The sequence below is a fragment of the Sinocyclocheilus rhinocerous genome, unplaced genomic scaffold, assembly GCF_001515625.1.
Source record: "Sinocyclocheilus rhinocerous isolate Xijiao unplaced genomic scaffold, SAMN03320098_v1.1 scaffold755, whole genome shotgun sequence".
Taxonomy (NCBI): domain Eukaryota; kingdom Metazoa; phylum Chordata; class Actinopteri; order Cypriniformes; family Cyprinidae; genus Sinocyclocheilus; species Sinocyclocheilus rhinocerous.
Window position 1 is genome coordinate 640142 of NW_015659385.1, and position 16521 is coordinate 656662.

Sequence of the window (16521 nt, forward strand, 5' to 3'; positions counted from 1 at the left end):
ATGCAGTCTGAGCCGGAAAGAGAATTGATTAGTTCATCTCTCGAGTCTTCGGGTTTTTCCGAGTCGTTCGTTCATCACGTGACAGACCCATAAGCTTAACCTATGCAGAGCCGGAAAGAGACTTACTAATAATAACCAACTCTTTATAACCTGTTACAACATTCAGTGTTATGGAAAAGAACCATCATGATATTTATAAACTGTAAGAAGTAAAATGCTACAATTTGAGACCAGAAACGCATGACTTAACTGTAAGAGTAAATAATAATTATAATAATGATAATACTAATACTACTACTACTACTAATAATAATAACTATGCACCCGTTTGTAAGGAAGCTTGTAAATTAACTAATTTGTCTAACCAATGCTGTCACGTCACGTGACAAAAAACGAACAATTCGAAAGACTCCAGAGATGCTCAGACTGCATTTGTTAGGTTTATGGGGCTGTCACATGATGAACGAACGACTCAAACCCGAAGACTCGAGAGAGATGAACTAATTAATTATCTTTCCGGCTCAGACTGCATTGGTTAAGTTTATGGGGCTGTCACGTGATGAACGAACGACTCAAACCCGAAGACTCGAGAGAGATGAACTAATTAATTATCTTTCCGGCTCAGACTGCATTGGTTAAGTTTATGGGGCTGTCACGTGACAAAAGAACGAACGATTCGAAAGACTCCAGAGATGAACTAATTAATTCTCTTTCTGGCTCAGACTGCATTGGTTAAGTTTATGGGGCTGTCACGTGATGAACGAACGACTCAAACCCGAAGACTTGTCAGGTAAGAGGCGAGGTGAGCTAATCATAGACTGAAGACCCAGGTAAACAATTAATTAATCTTTTCTGTTTCAAATAGCATTATAGTTTTGTATTGTTTGTAGTAGGGCTGCACCATATATCGAAATATCGCAAATGTAAATATCGCAAGGGCGTGCGATATCTGAATCATTTTAATAATAGGCTACTTAAATCAAAACGGTGCAAAAGGTCAAAGTTTTAGTTCGACGCATATATCAGAGAATATGTATCTTCAGTTCTGCCGCACACGTGCAAAGCGCGCGCACACACAGAGACGCGTTTCAGACCGAGTTGATTCGTCTTTCGCATCTCCTCCTCGTGTTTGAACAGACACATACACGTCAAGCTGCATCTTTGTTTGGATCATGATTAAAATCCAGTGGTTGCTTCTAATTTTAAATGGAAAGAGCACAAACAAAGCCTTAGTTTGTTCATATGAAGGTATTTCTTTTATTTGTGTAACTTGTTTGATTTGGGCTTTGTTTTAAAATTTCAATTTAGTTTTGTAATATTTCAATTTCACAAAGAAACGTGCAGCAATAGCCTAATAAAACGACACCTTTTCATTTACTGTACAATGTCGTCAAAATCGTGAATCGAATCGTGAGTTGAGTGAATCGTTACATCCCTAGAAGGCAGTGTTAAACATCTAGAGAATACTATTATGAAAGAATTGAAGCCACTAAGATATTCCCCAGTTGTGAGTAACATACTTCAAAAATTTACCTGCACAGTTCAGAAACTACTTGATTTAGCACTATGCAATTTATTAACATTTTACAATTTAGACATTACAAAAAAGTCATGTTTTGTGCTCAGTAGCTTACAATGGGTACAAACTGAAGGGCAAAAGCCAACAAGAGAAGGGAAGCACCGATCAAGATTTTATTTTAAACTTAAAAAGCAGGATTACTAAACAAGTTATCCATGTAAAGATACACAGATTGGCATAAGAGGAAATGGTCTATAAGGCCTAATGTCGGAGTGCAATCAGCCAATTCTGATCAGCAGCTGATCAATTGTATTATCCCTATATTTTAAATTTAGAATAGCAGTGGAAAGTCTAAAAAAGATTCTATAAAAAGTTTTACTTTGTGGAATTCAATCTGTGCAAGCAAAAAATAATAGGTTTGTTACTCATAATCAAGAATAAATTTGATACTACTGACATATTACTGTACATTCAATAACAGGCATAAAAGCCTGCAGTCAACAGAATCATAGGGAACAATAAAGCAAACAAGCATATGGTTACCATCCATATTTACCACATAAGAATTGCAACCCCACATAATAAAAACAAAGCAGGGCTGACTGTTTGGCCTCATCAAGTGCTTATTCTTTAATCTCCGTAAACTTGTCTACATCTCTAAAAAAACAATGTTAGCATTTTAAAGTATGTGGAAGGTAGTTACTTGTTCTGCTAGGGGAAAAAAGGAAATGCATCTGAACTACTGAATAGTCCCTGAAGAAAAATGCTAACAATCTTTTAACAATCTTACATTGAACATAGTAGTGTTGTACTGACATTTGAGACAAATAACAATAAAATGAAGCCTCAGTCAAAGCTGGATGGTAACCCTGTGCTACAGAACAGAATCAATGTTTGGACATGGGGTAAGAGGAGCCTTTAAATCCTAATGCAACAAAGACAAACAAATGATAACTGCAACATTCATTTACTGCATTAGCTATAGGTGATCAAGATTAAAAAAAAACAGCCTCTACTTAAATTTAAAAGAATAATAAAAATAAATAAATGCAAGGATAAACACACAAGGGAATAAAAATTATGAGGTCCATCCAGCATTGGACACATTGGCCATACAAAACTGGGGTTCATTTATCAGTTAAGTTCCATTAATTGTGTTTCAAAACCTATACAGTCCACATCCTTTGGGTAACATGCTCTTGTTTGAGGGCAAAAAAAAAACCCTGATGGCCATATTATATGCAGACCATGTGTTGAGCATATGCCGCTCTAGTCCCATGTTCAGACATCGTATACAATGCTGCAGTATCCCTATGCAAACATGGGGGCAAACACTAATGACAGCTAACCTGATTTAAAAATAATGAAGACAATAACTACACAATGAGGGACAAACACAAAAAAAAAAAAAAAAATCTTCTATTTGATTAAATTACAATGACGACTACACCCTTTAAGGACCTTTTGTTACACACCTGATACCAACAATTTTGAAAGATTATAATGGGTATAAAAATACATAGCCAATGAAACAGCTATTTCAATTAAAATAGAAAACCAAACAGGTCCTTAATGGGTTAAATTGCATTAAAACAGGTATATCACAACGGAAGCACAACAGATGTCTGTATCTCAAAATCAATTCAGGCATTGAATGACAAAAATAATTTAAAATAAATTAAAAATGTACTTCTAAATAGTCTGAATACGAAAGACCAAAACAAAGGTTCAATTATCACTTTGAGAATAACAAAATCATAGGAAAAAACAAAGGGGTCTGGGTACTTACCGTGAGGACTTCTATGTAATGTTTACATCTGTGTAATCTTTAGCTGCTATTCAGGCTACCAAAGTGTCTTTTTTAGACAAATGCACTTCTGTAACCCGAGCAAACGTGAGGTTCAAGAGCACCACTACACTTCACATTGTGCATTCAACCCCTCTGTGCCAACAATGATCCCCCGTACAATACACCGCACTGCAACCGGGGCCGGTGCCACCGAACCCCCTCCCCACCCTGCTCTGAGGGCATGTTTGAGAGGGGGGGGGCGTCCCAGTAGCCACCGGTGCAAGGAGGGTGTTGGACACTGGTAGGGTAACCTGCAGTAAAGGAAGCTATAGTGTGCAGTCACAGTGCAACAAATGAGGTTCTGGATAACAACCTGTTGGTAGCCATGAAATAGGAAGTCTGTGCCAGATCCTTGCTTGCTGTGAAAGTAAACAGAGAAGGAGAGAGAATGGCAAAAGAATGAGAGTGAGTCAAACTATACACGCGAGTAAGAATGAGACCCATTTAACCTCAATACAGTGAGGTTTACCTCTCCATGAACTGCATGCTTAGTCATAGTTCAAAAGCCAATAGTTTGATTCAAAGATTAAGTAAGCACTGTTTTATATCTAAAGTTGATTGCAGAGAGCATATGAAGGAAAGTCTATACCTCGCACTAGCTGGGAACATTTCACTACATCAGTGTGTGGATGTTCAATTGTTATTTCAAAGCCTGCAATATAAAGCACATGAATTTCATTCAAAGCTGAATCACACTGCTATCAACACCTGTGGATCATGAAAGATAATCATGCATTAGTTAGACCAAAGCTTTCAAAACAATGTGGAATTGTTGAGATGATACCCATGTATCATGCTGCAAAATAACATCCCAGATTAACTGAAAATCAATTTGGTTTCTTTGCAACAACATTCAAAATCATCATTCTGGAGAATTTAGTCATGATGATACAACTTTTTTCAGGTAAATACTCTGAGTGGAAATGTTTTTTTATTTTTATTTTTTTTCCAAAAGTGACCCACTGTCAGCAAGTCTTCTATGTCCACTCTAATATTCAGTTGAAAGAAACCTCCTTCCATAGACTTACCTAAAGTCTGCAGCACTATGGTTTCAAGTATCACCAGCTCTTGAGCTTGCTGGAGGTATGCCTGAAGTTCAATAGACAATCATTACATGAGGCTTGTAATGTGTCTTTCTGTATCTTCAACCCATTAACTGAATTCTCTGCACTCTTCCAATTACGGGCAACATTAATTGTTTGCCACACAATTATTTTCTATTTGTCTTTTTCAAGACAATTTTTCTCATTCAAGAGAGATTTCTGTCCCAGCACTGACATGCTGGATGTCTAATGTCAGTGTCTCACTAGTCCATTTTCACTTGTAAGCCTCATTTACGTTGTTGATTGAGAATCGAAGGGAGTCACGGGTTCTGTGAGATTCACATGAACGGGAAAGAAATAACAGAGGCATTTGTTTAATCTGTCTCCCCTCTGTCATTCTTAAAGGAATAGTTTGCTCAAAAATTCATCATTTACTCACCCGCATGTTGTTCCAAAGCCTTAAGAGATTAGTTTATCTTCAAAACAAATTGAGATATTTCTGGATTTCTGGAAATGGATCTCTGTCCCTCCATTGAAAGTTCATTCATTCAAAACTTTCAAATATGGTCAGTGGAACTTGCATGACACACAAGATCAAACCTCATTGGTGTCAAGCAAGCATGTTTGAGCTTCCTTTAAAGGGGTGGTTCAGTGTTTTTTTTCTAGGCTTGATTGTGTTTATGGGGTGCAGTCTAACATGTGTTAATGCTTCGTTTGTTAAAAAACGCATTATTTTTCACATTACTGCTTATGTTAGCTTTTAATATACGGTTTTATCTTGATTAAAGCTTTAATACAGTACAGCAACTGCACGCGCATCCATGTTTAACGCTTCTCATAGCTATGTGAAAATAAGTGTATAATTGTAACAGTTTATTGCTGGAGCTGAGCTCAATGAGAGAGAGAGAGAGATGCAGAGCAGAGCAGGGGACGCGAGGAACAGTATTGAGAACAGCTGCTTTAAAACATTGATTTTGAAACTTGTGTATCCATTAGAATCGTTAGAAGACAGAATTGCGATTCATATATGAATAGATTTTTACACGCACCTCTAGTTTTCTCTTCCTCTTCTCTAAAGCAGCCCCCTTTGCTGCCTTTTCCCGAGGGCAGGGTTTATCTGGGTTTGTTACATCAGTAACTTTTTGTAGTCCCTACGAGCCGTTTTTGTAGGCATTAAACTGCCAGAATTTTAAAAGACGATTATCTCCATTTGCATTGATCTTTCAGCTTCGTTAAAAAAAAACGTTTAAAAAAAGTGAAATCGAAATTAACCACCCCTTTAACGATGTTCGATAAGCTTTAAGTGATTAATGTTCGTATGTGCACAACAGTCGAAATTAAATTTATTTATATTTATGTGATCATGTCAGTCTTGGATTAAATAATTTGATTCATATGGATTTGTTTATGATCTCTATCAACTTTTTGAAGTGTCAAAGTTTTGGGTGAATACTTGAAATAGAGGCAAAAAAAAATATGTCATGTTTCATAAAAAATATCTTCATTTGTGTTTTGAACATGTACAAAAATCTTATGGGTTTGGAACAAGAGGGTGAGTTTTTTGGGGTGAACTAAACTTTTAATCAGTGTAAGTGACAGACATGTGACAAAAGAGGACAAGATTTTTAAAAACAGTTGAAACCCTAATCAAAGTCAGATTGTTTAGAGTTGACTAGTGAGACGACTAATTCTGTAGCGACAGAATCTATGAATGCAAGTGTAGCAGAAATTATCCAGTGTGATGAAAAGGTTAAGGAAATTGAAAAAGAAAAGAAAAAACAATAATAATACTTAGGACTTACATTACTCTTTGTATCCAGTGGAGGCTCCTGGGGGTTTAAACACGCATGCGCTACTTTAATGACATGTTCGAGTTTCCGTGGTTGCTCTTCAACTTTTGCAGCCAGAAATAATGTCGTTGGGGAGATGGTCTGGAGAGGAAAGAAAAAATGTCACGGTCATGTCAAAAGATGCAAGCCTACTTAAAAAAGTTATTTCACTCAAAATGAAAATTCTGTCATCATTTACTCTTATGTTGTTCCAAACCCATAAGACTTTCATTCATCTTTAAAACACAAATGAATATACTTTTAATGTAACATGAAAGATTTCTTAAAGTTCATGAAAAGATTATAAAAACTAGCCTATATGATTTGTGCAGTTTAGTCTTCTGAAGAGACACAATCGCTTTAAATTAACAGATTTCATTTAGGCTTTTATTCATATAGAACCAATTAATTTTGTTCTCAGGTTCATTGCTGTGGTTAACAGAGTTCTATAATGTATCTATTTCACTTTCACTTTGGAAACCGCATTAACAGTTGCACTGAAAGACCATTCTTACACTCCAGCGGAAGCACAGGCTCATGAAAATTCATATGGCTGCAAAGGGTATATGTAATAGATGCAGGCAGTATGGATGGAAACACTTACATTTCTGTGGAATTTGGTGAAAGAGTGGTACATATAAAATCTGTGCAAGTAAACAATGGCAGTATTTATTGTGAGTTGAGAACTGATGTTTAGAGTTAAGGAAAATGTAGGGTTACGTAACTTCAGCCATTTACTGACTGAACGTATTACGTATGCGTACACGTACGTATTACGAATAATTTACGTATTCGCGTTTCGTACTGATACAAGTTGCCAGAAATACCAATACTAATATTTTAAACAAACGTCAAAATATTTACATAAATCATACCTTGACAGGGTTTAGTAGTGCAGAACGGATTTAATATTTACGGTAACCGGCCTGCTCGCGTGCCTGACATCACAAATGCGCGTGAGCTGCGTGCTGTCACACGCCTGAGCTGCTTGAACATAAACAACGTACATTCAAGGTACAACTAGCTCATTATTATGTTACATTTAGATGATATATATATATATACAAATCTTACGTTAATCATTTGTACAACATTAACATTAATCAGCAAGCGCCTGCCCGAGTCTAAGTGCGCGCTACTAACGTACTATAAGGGGGTTTAATTGACAAGCTCAAATAATTTCAGCCGAGTTCAGAGTTATTACAGATATTCATGGTACACAAAAATGATAGATATTATCAGTGTGAAGGCAACACAAACAGTCACAGCGAGAGACAGAAACGGGCCTGCTGCTGTTGATCAGCGCGTCTGAAGGATACACATTTAGTCTCTGGCCCATGTCCTGAATAAGATTCGCGGCTTGCTGTCGATACGACAGCTCTCTGTCTGGCTCCACTCCGCAGCGGCGAGACGGGGTGTTTTCGAGCTGTTCCCGGGTAAAAAACCATTTGGACGATGATCCCCGGCATGCCGCCATTACCGTCCAGCAGACGAACAGAGAACGAGCTTCACGTATTTTACATACGTCACGTACGCGCGGCGTCAAGTCCTTGACGTACGTCTCACGACGCGGTTCTGCTGGGAACTGTAGTTTACTTTTGCTCATAGCGTTGTCGTTAATATCGTTATGTAGTATGAATGTGGATGTTACATGTGTTCAAAAACCATGAGCAAAGCAGACCTTACATGTGTACAAAAACTGGTGGAGTAATAACTTAAAAGAAAAAGTTTTACTGAAATCCTTTTGAGTTCATTATTTAAAGCAAACAGACTCCTTTTTAAAGGTGGATCATCCTTTTATATCTAGGTGTATATATTACTTATTCTTTGTGGTTCAAAATAATTTATTTAATACACTTTTCATTTAACCATTTTCAACCATTTAACAATTTTTTGTTGTTGTTTTTTTACACAAAATGTAAAAATAGATACAAAATAAAACACATTAAGTAAGGTTTAATTCTTATGATCCAGCTCTTTGGTAACAAAATCAATCTTCTGATACACATTAGTACAACTGATCATCAGTCACTCAAACTGTTTTCTTGACAGTCCTAAAAACTCCAGAGCATTCCCAGCAAGCAGTTTATCCTAAACAAAAGAGTACAAAGAAGATAAGCTGTAAAATGACAAGTACAATGTATTTGCAATTTGATGTTTGAAATGAAACCTAGTGTGTTCAGATAGATAGACAGACAGACAGACAGACAGACAGATAGCTGTTTATCTTACCTTTAGTGAACTATCAAACTCATCCATGGATTCAATTAATGTGCCTGGCTCTAGTTCCCCCAGTGGAAATGGGTAATCTGTGCCTAACATCACTTTATCCTGCAAGAAACAGAATCCTTTATTAAAAATAAAGTAGCAAACTAAAACAGCAACTAAAATCAGAGGTGTATATTGCTGCACAGTTTTTATTTCCAGAATACAAAGGTCCTGCATGCGAAAATCTTTGCCCTTTCATCAGTTAAGAGTTCATCTAGATAGCTCCTTATGTAAGGTGCTAACTAAATATTATTGTGCCTCTTATATTACAGGTAGATTTTGTGTTGCTGTTGATGTAAGAATTAAAATAACTACCTTTCCTATGACATCCATGAGTAACTTCAGTGAAAGTGGGTCATGCACTAGAGAATCAGTGTAGAAAGATCCTAAGTATTTGCGTGGGTTGATCTTGTTGTCGGTTGCACAAAGATCAGGTCGCACTTTAAAGCCGTGCTCAATTCGGCCGATGGTGTATGGGAAAGCACCACCTGGAACCCAAAGTGTGATAACACATCAAAAGACAAGCAATGGCGAAAAACCTGTCTTTATAGCTCAAGGTTATCACTTTGCTCTCCAATAATTGATAAATTGATTATCTAAAAAATAATATGAATATTTTTTACCTCCATGAGCAAAGCAGACCTTAAGTTTAGGAAATCTTTCAAAAACACCTCCAAAAATCATTGAACAAATTGCCATTGTAGTTTCTGCTGGCATACCTTCAGAAAAAAACATGGGACCAAACAATGACGACATACTGCACAGTACTAGTCTTCCACAAAACCACAAATGTATTTAAAAACATGAAAAAAACTAAATAATAAAAAAAAGATTGCAATCAGATTTTGTTTTTAATTTACTAATCAGAATCTGCTATTATATATATACACACACACACACACACACACATACATGTATATATATATATATATATATATATAATAAACCTATATAACATTACATCAAGACACTCAATCAAACCCACCAACTAACCAAGGCAGCCAGTATTTTGCCATTCTATCATCTGTCTTCATGTCCCATGGATGCACAAATATCGAGCAGTCGAGTTCCTCAGCGGCCTGTAGTAAGAGGCAAAATATTGATAACAATATTTCTAGTTTTAAAATGGCCTACAAACTTTAGTGTGCTGTGGCATGTGCTACCAAAAGCAAATGGACTTACAGCATAGACAGGATATAGCTCTGGGGCATTGAGGTCCCATGTGTTTATATGAGAGCCAATTTGCACTCCAGGAAATCCTAGCTGATTCACACACCGTCTCATCTCCTGTACTGCCAGATCTGGGGCCTGCATGGGCAGAGTACCCAGCCCAACGAAACGCTTTGGATATCGCTTCACTGTAGCAGCCAGATCATCATTCAGTATCCCACACAGGTCCAGTGTGTCATGGGGTTTGGCCTTTAGAAATGCAGAGAACAATCAAAAAGAATTTAGCAGAAAAAGTGATGAATGTCTATTTATAGAGGAATTTAATCTCTAATATGATCTAATATATAATCTAACATAGGGAAAAAGTATTAAAAGGGAAGAAAGCTGTCACTGGGTGGCACTGTAAGGTACAAAAGCTAAAAAGTTTTTACGTGTATCTTATTTACCCCTAAATGGTACATATTAGTATTTTAAAAGGACATGACAGAGTGTGTCACCTAAATTCTCATGTTAATTTTCATGTTACGTCTTACCCAGTAGCTGAACATCACGGGCACAGTGGAAAGGGCCTGTACTGTCACTCCTAAAAAAATGAAAACAAATCTCGGTAATAAATATAACAATGAACTAAAGTTGAACTGGTCTGAAGATAATGTAAATGTAGATAAGTATTTTAGATATAAAACGTATTTATTTATTTGATAAAAAGCACCTAAAAAAAAAAAAATGTAATTGAGAAATAACCACTGCTTTAGTGTCTTTACCATGCTTGTCCATATCTCGAATCCGAGCCTCTGCATCCCAGCAGTTTTCCTGGATCACTCTAAACAATTTTCCATCCTTCATCATTTTAGCTTCTCCCTGGTACACACAAACCCATGCTGTTTTTTCAAACGGGAAAAATTAGCCAAATCTGACATTTCTGTGCCTATATGCACTGATTTCCACATAGCCACATGACACTTTGTATTTTCAGCCACTTGGTGGCAGTGTGGAGAAAGGTCAAATACATACAGTAATTCAATGCAGTGGACTTTAGTCTGGCAGGAGATGCAAAGTTTTTAGCATGACAAGCGCATTTTACATCAGCAGTCAATGTTCATCTGCAGTGCAGAGAATATGAGTTTCATTTCAGAGTGGTAAATTATGATGAAAATGTTTGCTACAATTATCATTATTGCAGTTATTCAGTCTATATTGTTGTTCATTTATTACAAGGTACATTATGTTTTTAAGACACAGCCGAAATGGTAAGATTTATCAAAGTCTATGTGTGGGTGTGTTTATATATGCAGCAGCCGTATTGTTGTGCTCAAGGTGAACTGGTTTTAGTCTGACATTTTACTGAAGCTAAACCCCATGTGGAGCTCTACAGCTGCTCAGACAGGGAGTGCAGGGAAGGCCTGCTGTCCTCTTTTTCCACACACAAAAGCACTCCTATCCTGCCCATATTCTCAAGAATGTGTGCTTTCTAGGAAGTCTTGCCCATTTGGTTTGAAAAGAAAAGCAGTGGAGCCTGAAGAGGAATTACTGCAAAAAAACTGGGCTGCTACAGTGACTCACATCAAATGTTTTAATGAGCAGTTCTGTGCATTATTCTTATGTTTATTCAGTGTTTCTGTTTTAGAGTTCTTCCGACTGCACCGAAGAACAGAATAAACTGAGCATCCGAGTAGACCAGAAACCACCTGAGACACCAGCTGAAGCGCAGTACAGAACAATCCAATTACTCTAAAGGCCTGCAGGTATAAAGAAGCTGGCAGATGCTTTAACATCCTCCTGCTCTGAGTGGAGGATCAGATCTGTCTCTGCTGCCCACTCATTCCTCATGGGGGTCGTAACATACACTCACACACTCACACGTTCTCTCTGGAAGAGCTCGCAAGAGATCATGCCAGCTGGATCTATAGCCAAGCAGGCACAACCCTTTATGTCCAGCTGGTGTTCTTCTACCATCATCACACTAAACTGCAGACTGAGCTGATTTTCTCCATGAGCAATGATCAGGTGTGTAAAGGTTGTATTAGAAGAACATTTATCATGTTCCAGTGCAGATATTTGCAATGTTAAACTTACTTTGCAGTGATGGTGCAGTTGAATGAATCCACCATATCCATATCTCTGTGAAACATGAAGAGAATTTTAAGATGCAATTTTACATTTTACTATGACAAATAAATACATTTGATAGAAATAAATACAGTTTAAATACTTAAATAAAAGTAAAATATGTTTTGATTTAATTTGCATGTTAAGACATGAGAAATGATTAATAGAGTCGTCCTCAGCTCGCTCAGATAAACAAGCAATAAAGGTCAGGGTTAGTGATCAAACCCTTTCATTAATGTTTAACAGATGCATACATTTTAAGAGTAAAGCGGTAGTAGTAGTCTTGTTTAACACTTTCAGCATTTAAAAGACCATTTTTGGTTTAGCAATTAACATCAATATCTGATCATCTAAAATGGGACAAGCAGATTTTTCTTAATATGTAGACATTTTCTGTATATTAAATGCTGGGGGAAAACAGAACGGATGTACAGCTGACCAAAATATATTAAAATCCAGCAGGGCAATTTAGAAGCCTGAAATGAAAAACTGTTGAAAAATATGTTATGAGCAAGGTAATCTTGGTTAACCTATGATAGCACATTATTTAAAGATAACTTTCCCTCCTTAAGCAACCTACCTGTTTCAGGTCAGGCCATTCCTTTGGTAAAATATGATTATGAATATCAATCTTCATTCTGCTGATATTGAGAGCTCAAATCGTAGGCCTGAAGATTTGACAACCTTGTAAACAGAATCTTCACCCCTCGTGCAGTTGTGAATGTTCAGCAGTGTGTGAAACAGAGGACAAACATTCCCACCCCTGTCCTGTCTTCTGAAATGGCCCAATGAAAACCCCTGAGAAGAGACACACCAACCAGTATTAGCTTGTCTGCAAGAATTCAAACTTATTGTCTGAACAAATTAATGTCTTTGTAACTTATGAAATATATGGCAGGCTTTTACATGCAATACCAATGGTTAAAAATGAATAAACACAAAAATAAGGTTTAAAAATTCATAAGGAGAGACTGCTGTCTGCAATTACTTTCAGGAGTATTTCAATGAATTCAGGAATTATCAACCCTGCCTTATCTATTTACTTTACATCCTTCACAACAGTGTCCTCTAGCGGTTACTGGGGGTAGGGCGCCAGACGCTTACAGGCAGGAAACCTTTTCATTGTTGACAGTTTGTTCAGTTTTATTGATTGCCACATATGCGAATGATATTGAATAATGTTTAAAATATATAAACTAAAAATCATAGCTGACATGTGACTACTTAAATATGATAACGTAACAGCAAAATTCTACTTTTAAGAAAACTGTGTCTTTAGTTAAAATGTATTTAATCTAAGTAGGCTAGGCTACTGCATTCTCCTTTGGAAAAAAAAGAGAAGAGGCATCATTAATCGGGTTTAAACAGGTTCGATTCTCATTAAAAAAAAAAAAAAAAAAACCTCACCAGGATCACGTGATAACACACGACAAAATTATGGCAAAGCTGAAGTTAACTTCTGGTCTGTGATTGTTTCTCTGTCTGGCCGCGCTGGCTACAAACACAGTTAAAGTGATGAGTAATGAAGTTGGGCTCAGGTTGTTGTCCTGTGTGATGTGTTTCCTATACGTTTATTTATTTGTGGCGACCTGCCACGATATCAAAACTGACCGATTTTCCAAAAGGCTTAGTTGAATAAACATGAGCAGGGTACTGCACGTTTAAAAATCAAAATGAGGCCCGGGTGTTTTATTTTTATATCACTGTATTTCTGAAGGAAGACTGTCTTTAGAAAATTTTCGATGTCATTTTTAAAGCTGTGTTTGTGAGCTGAGCGCTGCTTTGTGTACAAATCTCTGTTTCTCCCTCTTTAAAGCACCGCCTGCTGGCAGAGAATTAATGTGCATTTTCAATAAATCCGTCTGATTTATACAGCAAACATATTTTGCTTGTTATCAAAATAATCTACTCTAGAGGGACTTAGCTGTTGTTATTGATTCTATTTGTAAGTCTACTGGAAGTTAAATTAGTAACTTTCGTTTGCGGTAGCTCTATCATCACTCTTGAAAAGTAATAAGCTGGTGAAGTGGATTTAGCCTACTTATTGTAAAGTTAACGAACGTTATAATGTGTATTGTAATGTTCGAAGCGGATTTCATAACAAATATGCTATCAGTAGAACACTAAAACGAGCGGTTCATTTCTAAATTCGTGTGAAATACCTGTGGAAGCAGAGGTGGAATTTGCATATTGTCTGTGTTCACGGAGTCCTTTTGTCTGAATTTGTTGTTTTCTATCGGGAATGGAAGCGAAGTTGTGTGTGACTTTTGCCTGCAGGTCTATCTCACCAGAGAGCGATAATGTACGGTGGCCGAGAAGTGCAGAGCAAATCACAATTCTGAAAACAAAATAACAAATTACAAACGCAAATGCAAGTCTAAAAAACAAAATAACAATTCAGAAAACACAACAACAATTCAGAAAACACAACAACAATTCAGAAAACACAACAACAATTCAGAAAACACAACAACAATTCAGAAAACACAACAACAATTCAGAAAACATTACAACAATTCAGAAAACATTATAACAATGTTGGTCATGTTTGAAACTACATTTTTTGCGCTGTTTCTTTCATCAAATGTTTCAGTTTGCATTTCTTTTGTTTATAGATAAGGACAGTGAGACATATGCAGAGAAGTACGGTGGCCGAGAAGTGCAAAGCAAATCACAATTCTGAAAACAAAATAACAAATTACAAACGCAAATGCAAGTCTAAAAAACATAATAACAATTCAGAAAACACAACAACAATTCAGAAAACATTATAACAAGTCAGAAAACACAATGACAAATTCGAAAACAAAATAACAAGTCAGAAAACACAACGACAAATCAGACAAACCGGAAGAGGTAGGTATAGTTTGAGACAGCGCCATTGGTTTGGGATTACTCACCGCTGACTGGACGAGACATCTGTCAATCAACGTACACAGGCAAGAACCAGCCGAAGAACAGCATAGTCGTGGTAGAAAGTTCGGAGATGGTATTAAAGTAGCTCAGTTTAAATATATTGTATGAATTGCCCTTACTATGGAATAAAAAATACGGAGTGTATATTTACATTTAGTTAAAAGTGCCTGTAAAACATCAACTGCAGTGGTGCAGATGCATAAGCACTTGTCTTCAGAATTGTGATTTGCTCTGCACTTCTCGGCCACCGTAATAATGGAACGACAAAAACCATCAGTTGTCCCTCGAACCCTGTTAATCGCTCGGAGCGGGTTTCTTTCACTAATGAGGAAATGGAAATCCCGGACTGGATCATGAGCCTTACAGAAGGTTTGAGCAGGGAGGGAAAAAGTTACTGTCGCTCCGTTCCACTTGATTTAAATCATGTCCGTTGCTTGGTTACATGCAAAGCTTGGCGCTTTGGATTCTTTAGGAGGTATTTTCGTTCGCTGTGAATGAATATAGCCAATATGCGCGGCCACTTTTCCTCCACAATTTCGGGCAAAAAAGGTCCACTTTATGACCCTTAACACAGAATTCACTTTCAAACCAAGCAGCTTTCTGTTGGTCAACTGGTCTGACCAACTCGAACCCATTGCGGGCGAAGGAAATGTGGAACAACGGTGAACGCACCTTACCTGGCTTTTTTCCTCTGAAACATTACTAAAATATAAACTTGTTAAGCTACTTATGAATATCAATATCACAATTGTGTTATAAATATCAGATTGAATCACACTTTGTATTTAAAACATGGGTGATATTGCTGCTAGCTTATTTAAGACTTGAATAAATAGAATAAAACGTATTTGGAAGCAAAACAATCCTAATATTATAAAGTTTATCATTATCTGACTGAAGGTTGGAGACAGCTAGGCTATTTGTGGCAGGTAGCCTAGCCTATCAATGGCACCTGACAAGATCGTTTCTCAAGTCACAGTTAGGCTATACAATTGTGCTTTATCGCCTCGATCAGATGATGTGCAATATGTTGAAACCAGACAGCGATACAACATCCACGTCAAATTACAGTTGGGTGGCTGCAGTTCTTGCGCTCGGATTGGAGTTGTTCTCGGTGGGAGGGTGGGGGTCCGTTGCTGATGCTGGGCAGATTGCGTTTATCTCCGCATCTCTGCCCCGCTACCCTTAATGCTGCCACTGGATGGCTGCGCGTCGCACTTCGACGTGAGATCATATATTGAGGGCTTCATCTGATTAGAGAAAGCAAACAAACATGACAGACAGTACGACTTCTGATCCATGCCCTGTTCCCAATCCGACTATTGTGGACCCGTCGGTTGTGCGAAACGGACAATGCGCCGCTGCCCAGGATCCGAACCTACCCAAAAGTGGGAGCCAGGGCGATCCTTTCAACATGGACCGGGACCAGGAGATGAAAATCACAGATAGCGTTGAGGGCCAAGGTAAACACACCTCATATAACATACAACAGATCGAGCTGTACTCTTCTGGAGTTGTTTCAGAAATGCATTTAAAAGACAATGAGATTCTTAATTTATTAAATAAATTTAGTAATTTATTTGGGATGTGATGTGAATAAAACTGAAAGGCTGGAGAAGGTTGCAGTCCAGTGGAGCACGCAGGCGCTCTTGAAGATATTAATAATTCAGGTGAGCACAAAACACTCGCAGTTTAAGTTAAGAAACAGACCAGAGAGAGACTAAGCATCCTTTCTTGGGTTGCAGATGTTTAGGAGTATAACAAAATACGTTTAGCTTGTAATTTAATAGATGGGCATTGTTTATTAGGCTATGGGCT

At 37.4% G+C, this 16521-nt stretch overlaps 2 protein-coding genes and 1 pseudogene across 3 annotated transcripts in view; 1 reads left to right on the plus strand and 2 right to left on the minus strand.

The window, feature by feature from the left end:
- Positions 1 to 7771, minus strand: part of LOC107723659 (cyclin-T2-like) — an 11561-nt gene extending 3790 nt beyond the window's left edge. Inside the window, 6 exon segments of the mRNA XM_016532367.1 lie at positions 3682 to 3727; positions 3958 to 4020; positions 4397 to 4457; positions 6214 to 6342; positions 6845 to 6926; positions 7560 to 7771. Of these exon segments, the coding sequence (XP_016387853.1) occupies positions 3682 to 3727; positions 3958 to 4020; positions 4397 to 4457; positions 6214 to 6342; positions 6845 to 6926; positions 7560 to 7717 (539 nt within the window). The 5' untranslated portion in view covers positions 7718 to 7771.
- A 373-nt stretch (positions 7772 to 8144) lies between these two features.
- On the minus strand, positions 8145 to 12520 carry LOC107723660 (2-amino-3-carboxymuconate-6-semialdehyde decarboxylase-like). Of its 2 annotated transcripts, none has more exons than XM_016532369.1 (10): positions 12368 to 12520; positions 11755 to 11799; positions 10443 to 10539; positions 10212 to 10261; positions 9691 to 9927; positions 9494 to 9587; positions 9132 to 9227; positions 8824 to 8996; positions 8473 to 8571; positions 8145 to 8331 (listed from the first exon to the last, which is right to left on the minus strand). In XM_016532369.1, the coding sequence occupies exons 1-10, from the start codon at positions 12422 to 12424 to the stop codon at positions 8269 to 8271; spliced, it is 1011 nt and encodes a 336-aa protein (XP_016387855.1). In that variant the 5' UTR covers positions 12425 to 12520; the 3' UTR covers positions 8145 to 8268. The 2 variants fall into 2 exon arrangements, with proteins under 2 accessions (XP_016387855.1, XP_016387856.1); XM_016532370.1 differs by having other exon boundaries at positions 8146 to 8331; positions 10443 to 10559; positions 12368 to 12391.
- A 3293-nt stretch (positions 12521 to 15813) lies between these two features.
- LOC107723654 (transmembrane protein 163-like) overlaps positions 15814 to 16521 on the plus strand; it is a 31498-nt pseudogene continuing 30790 nt past the window's right edge.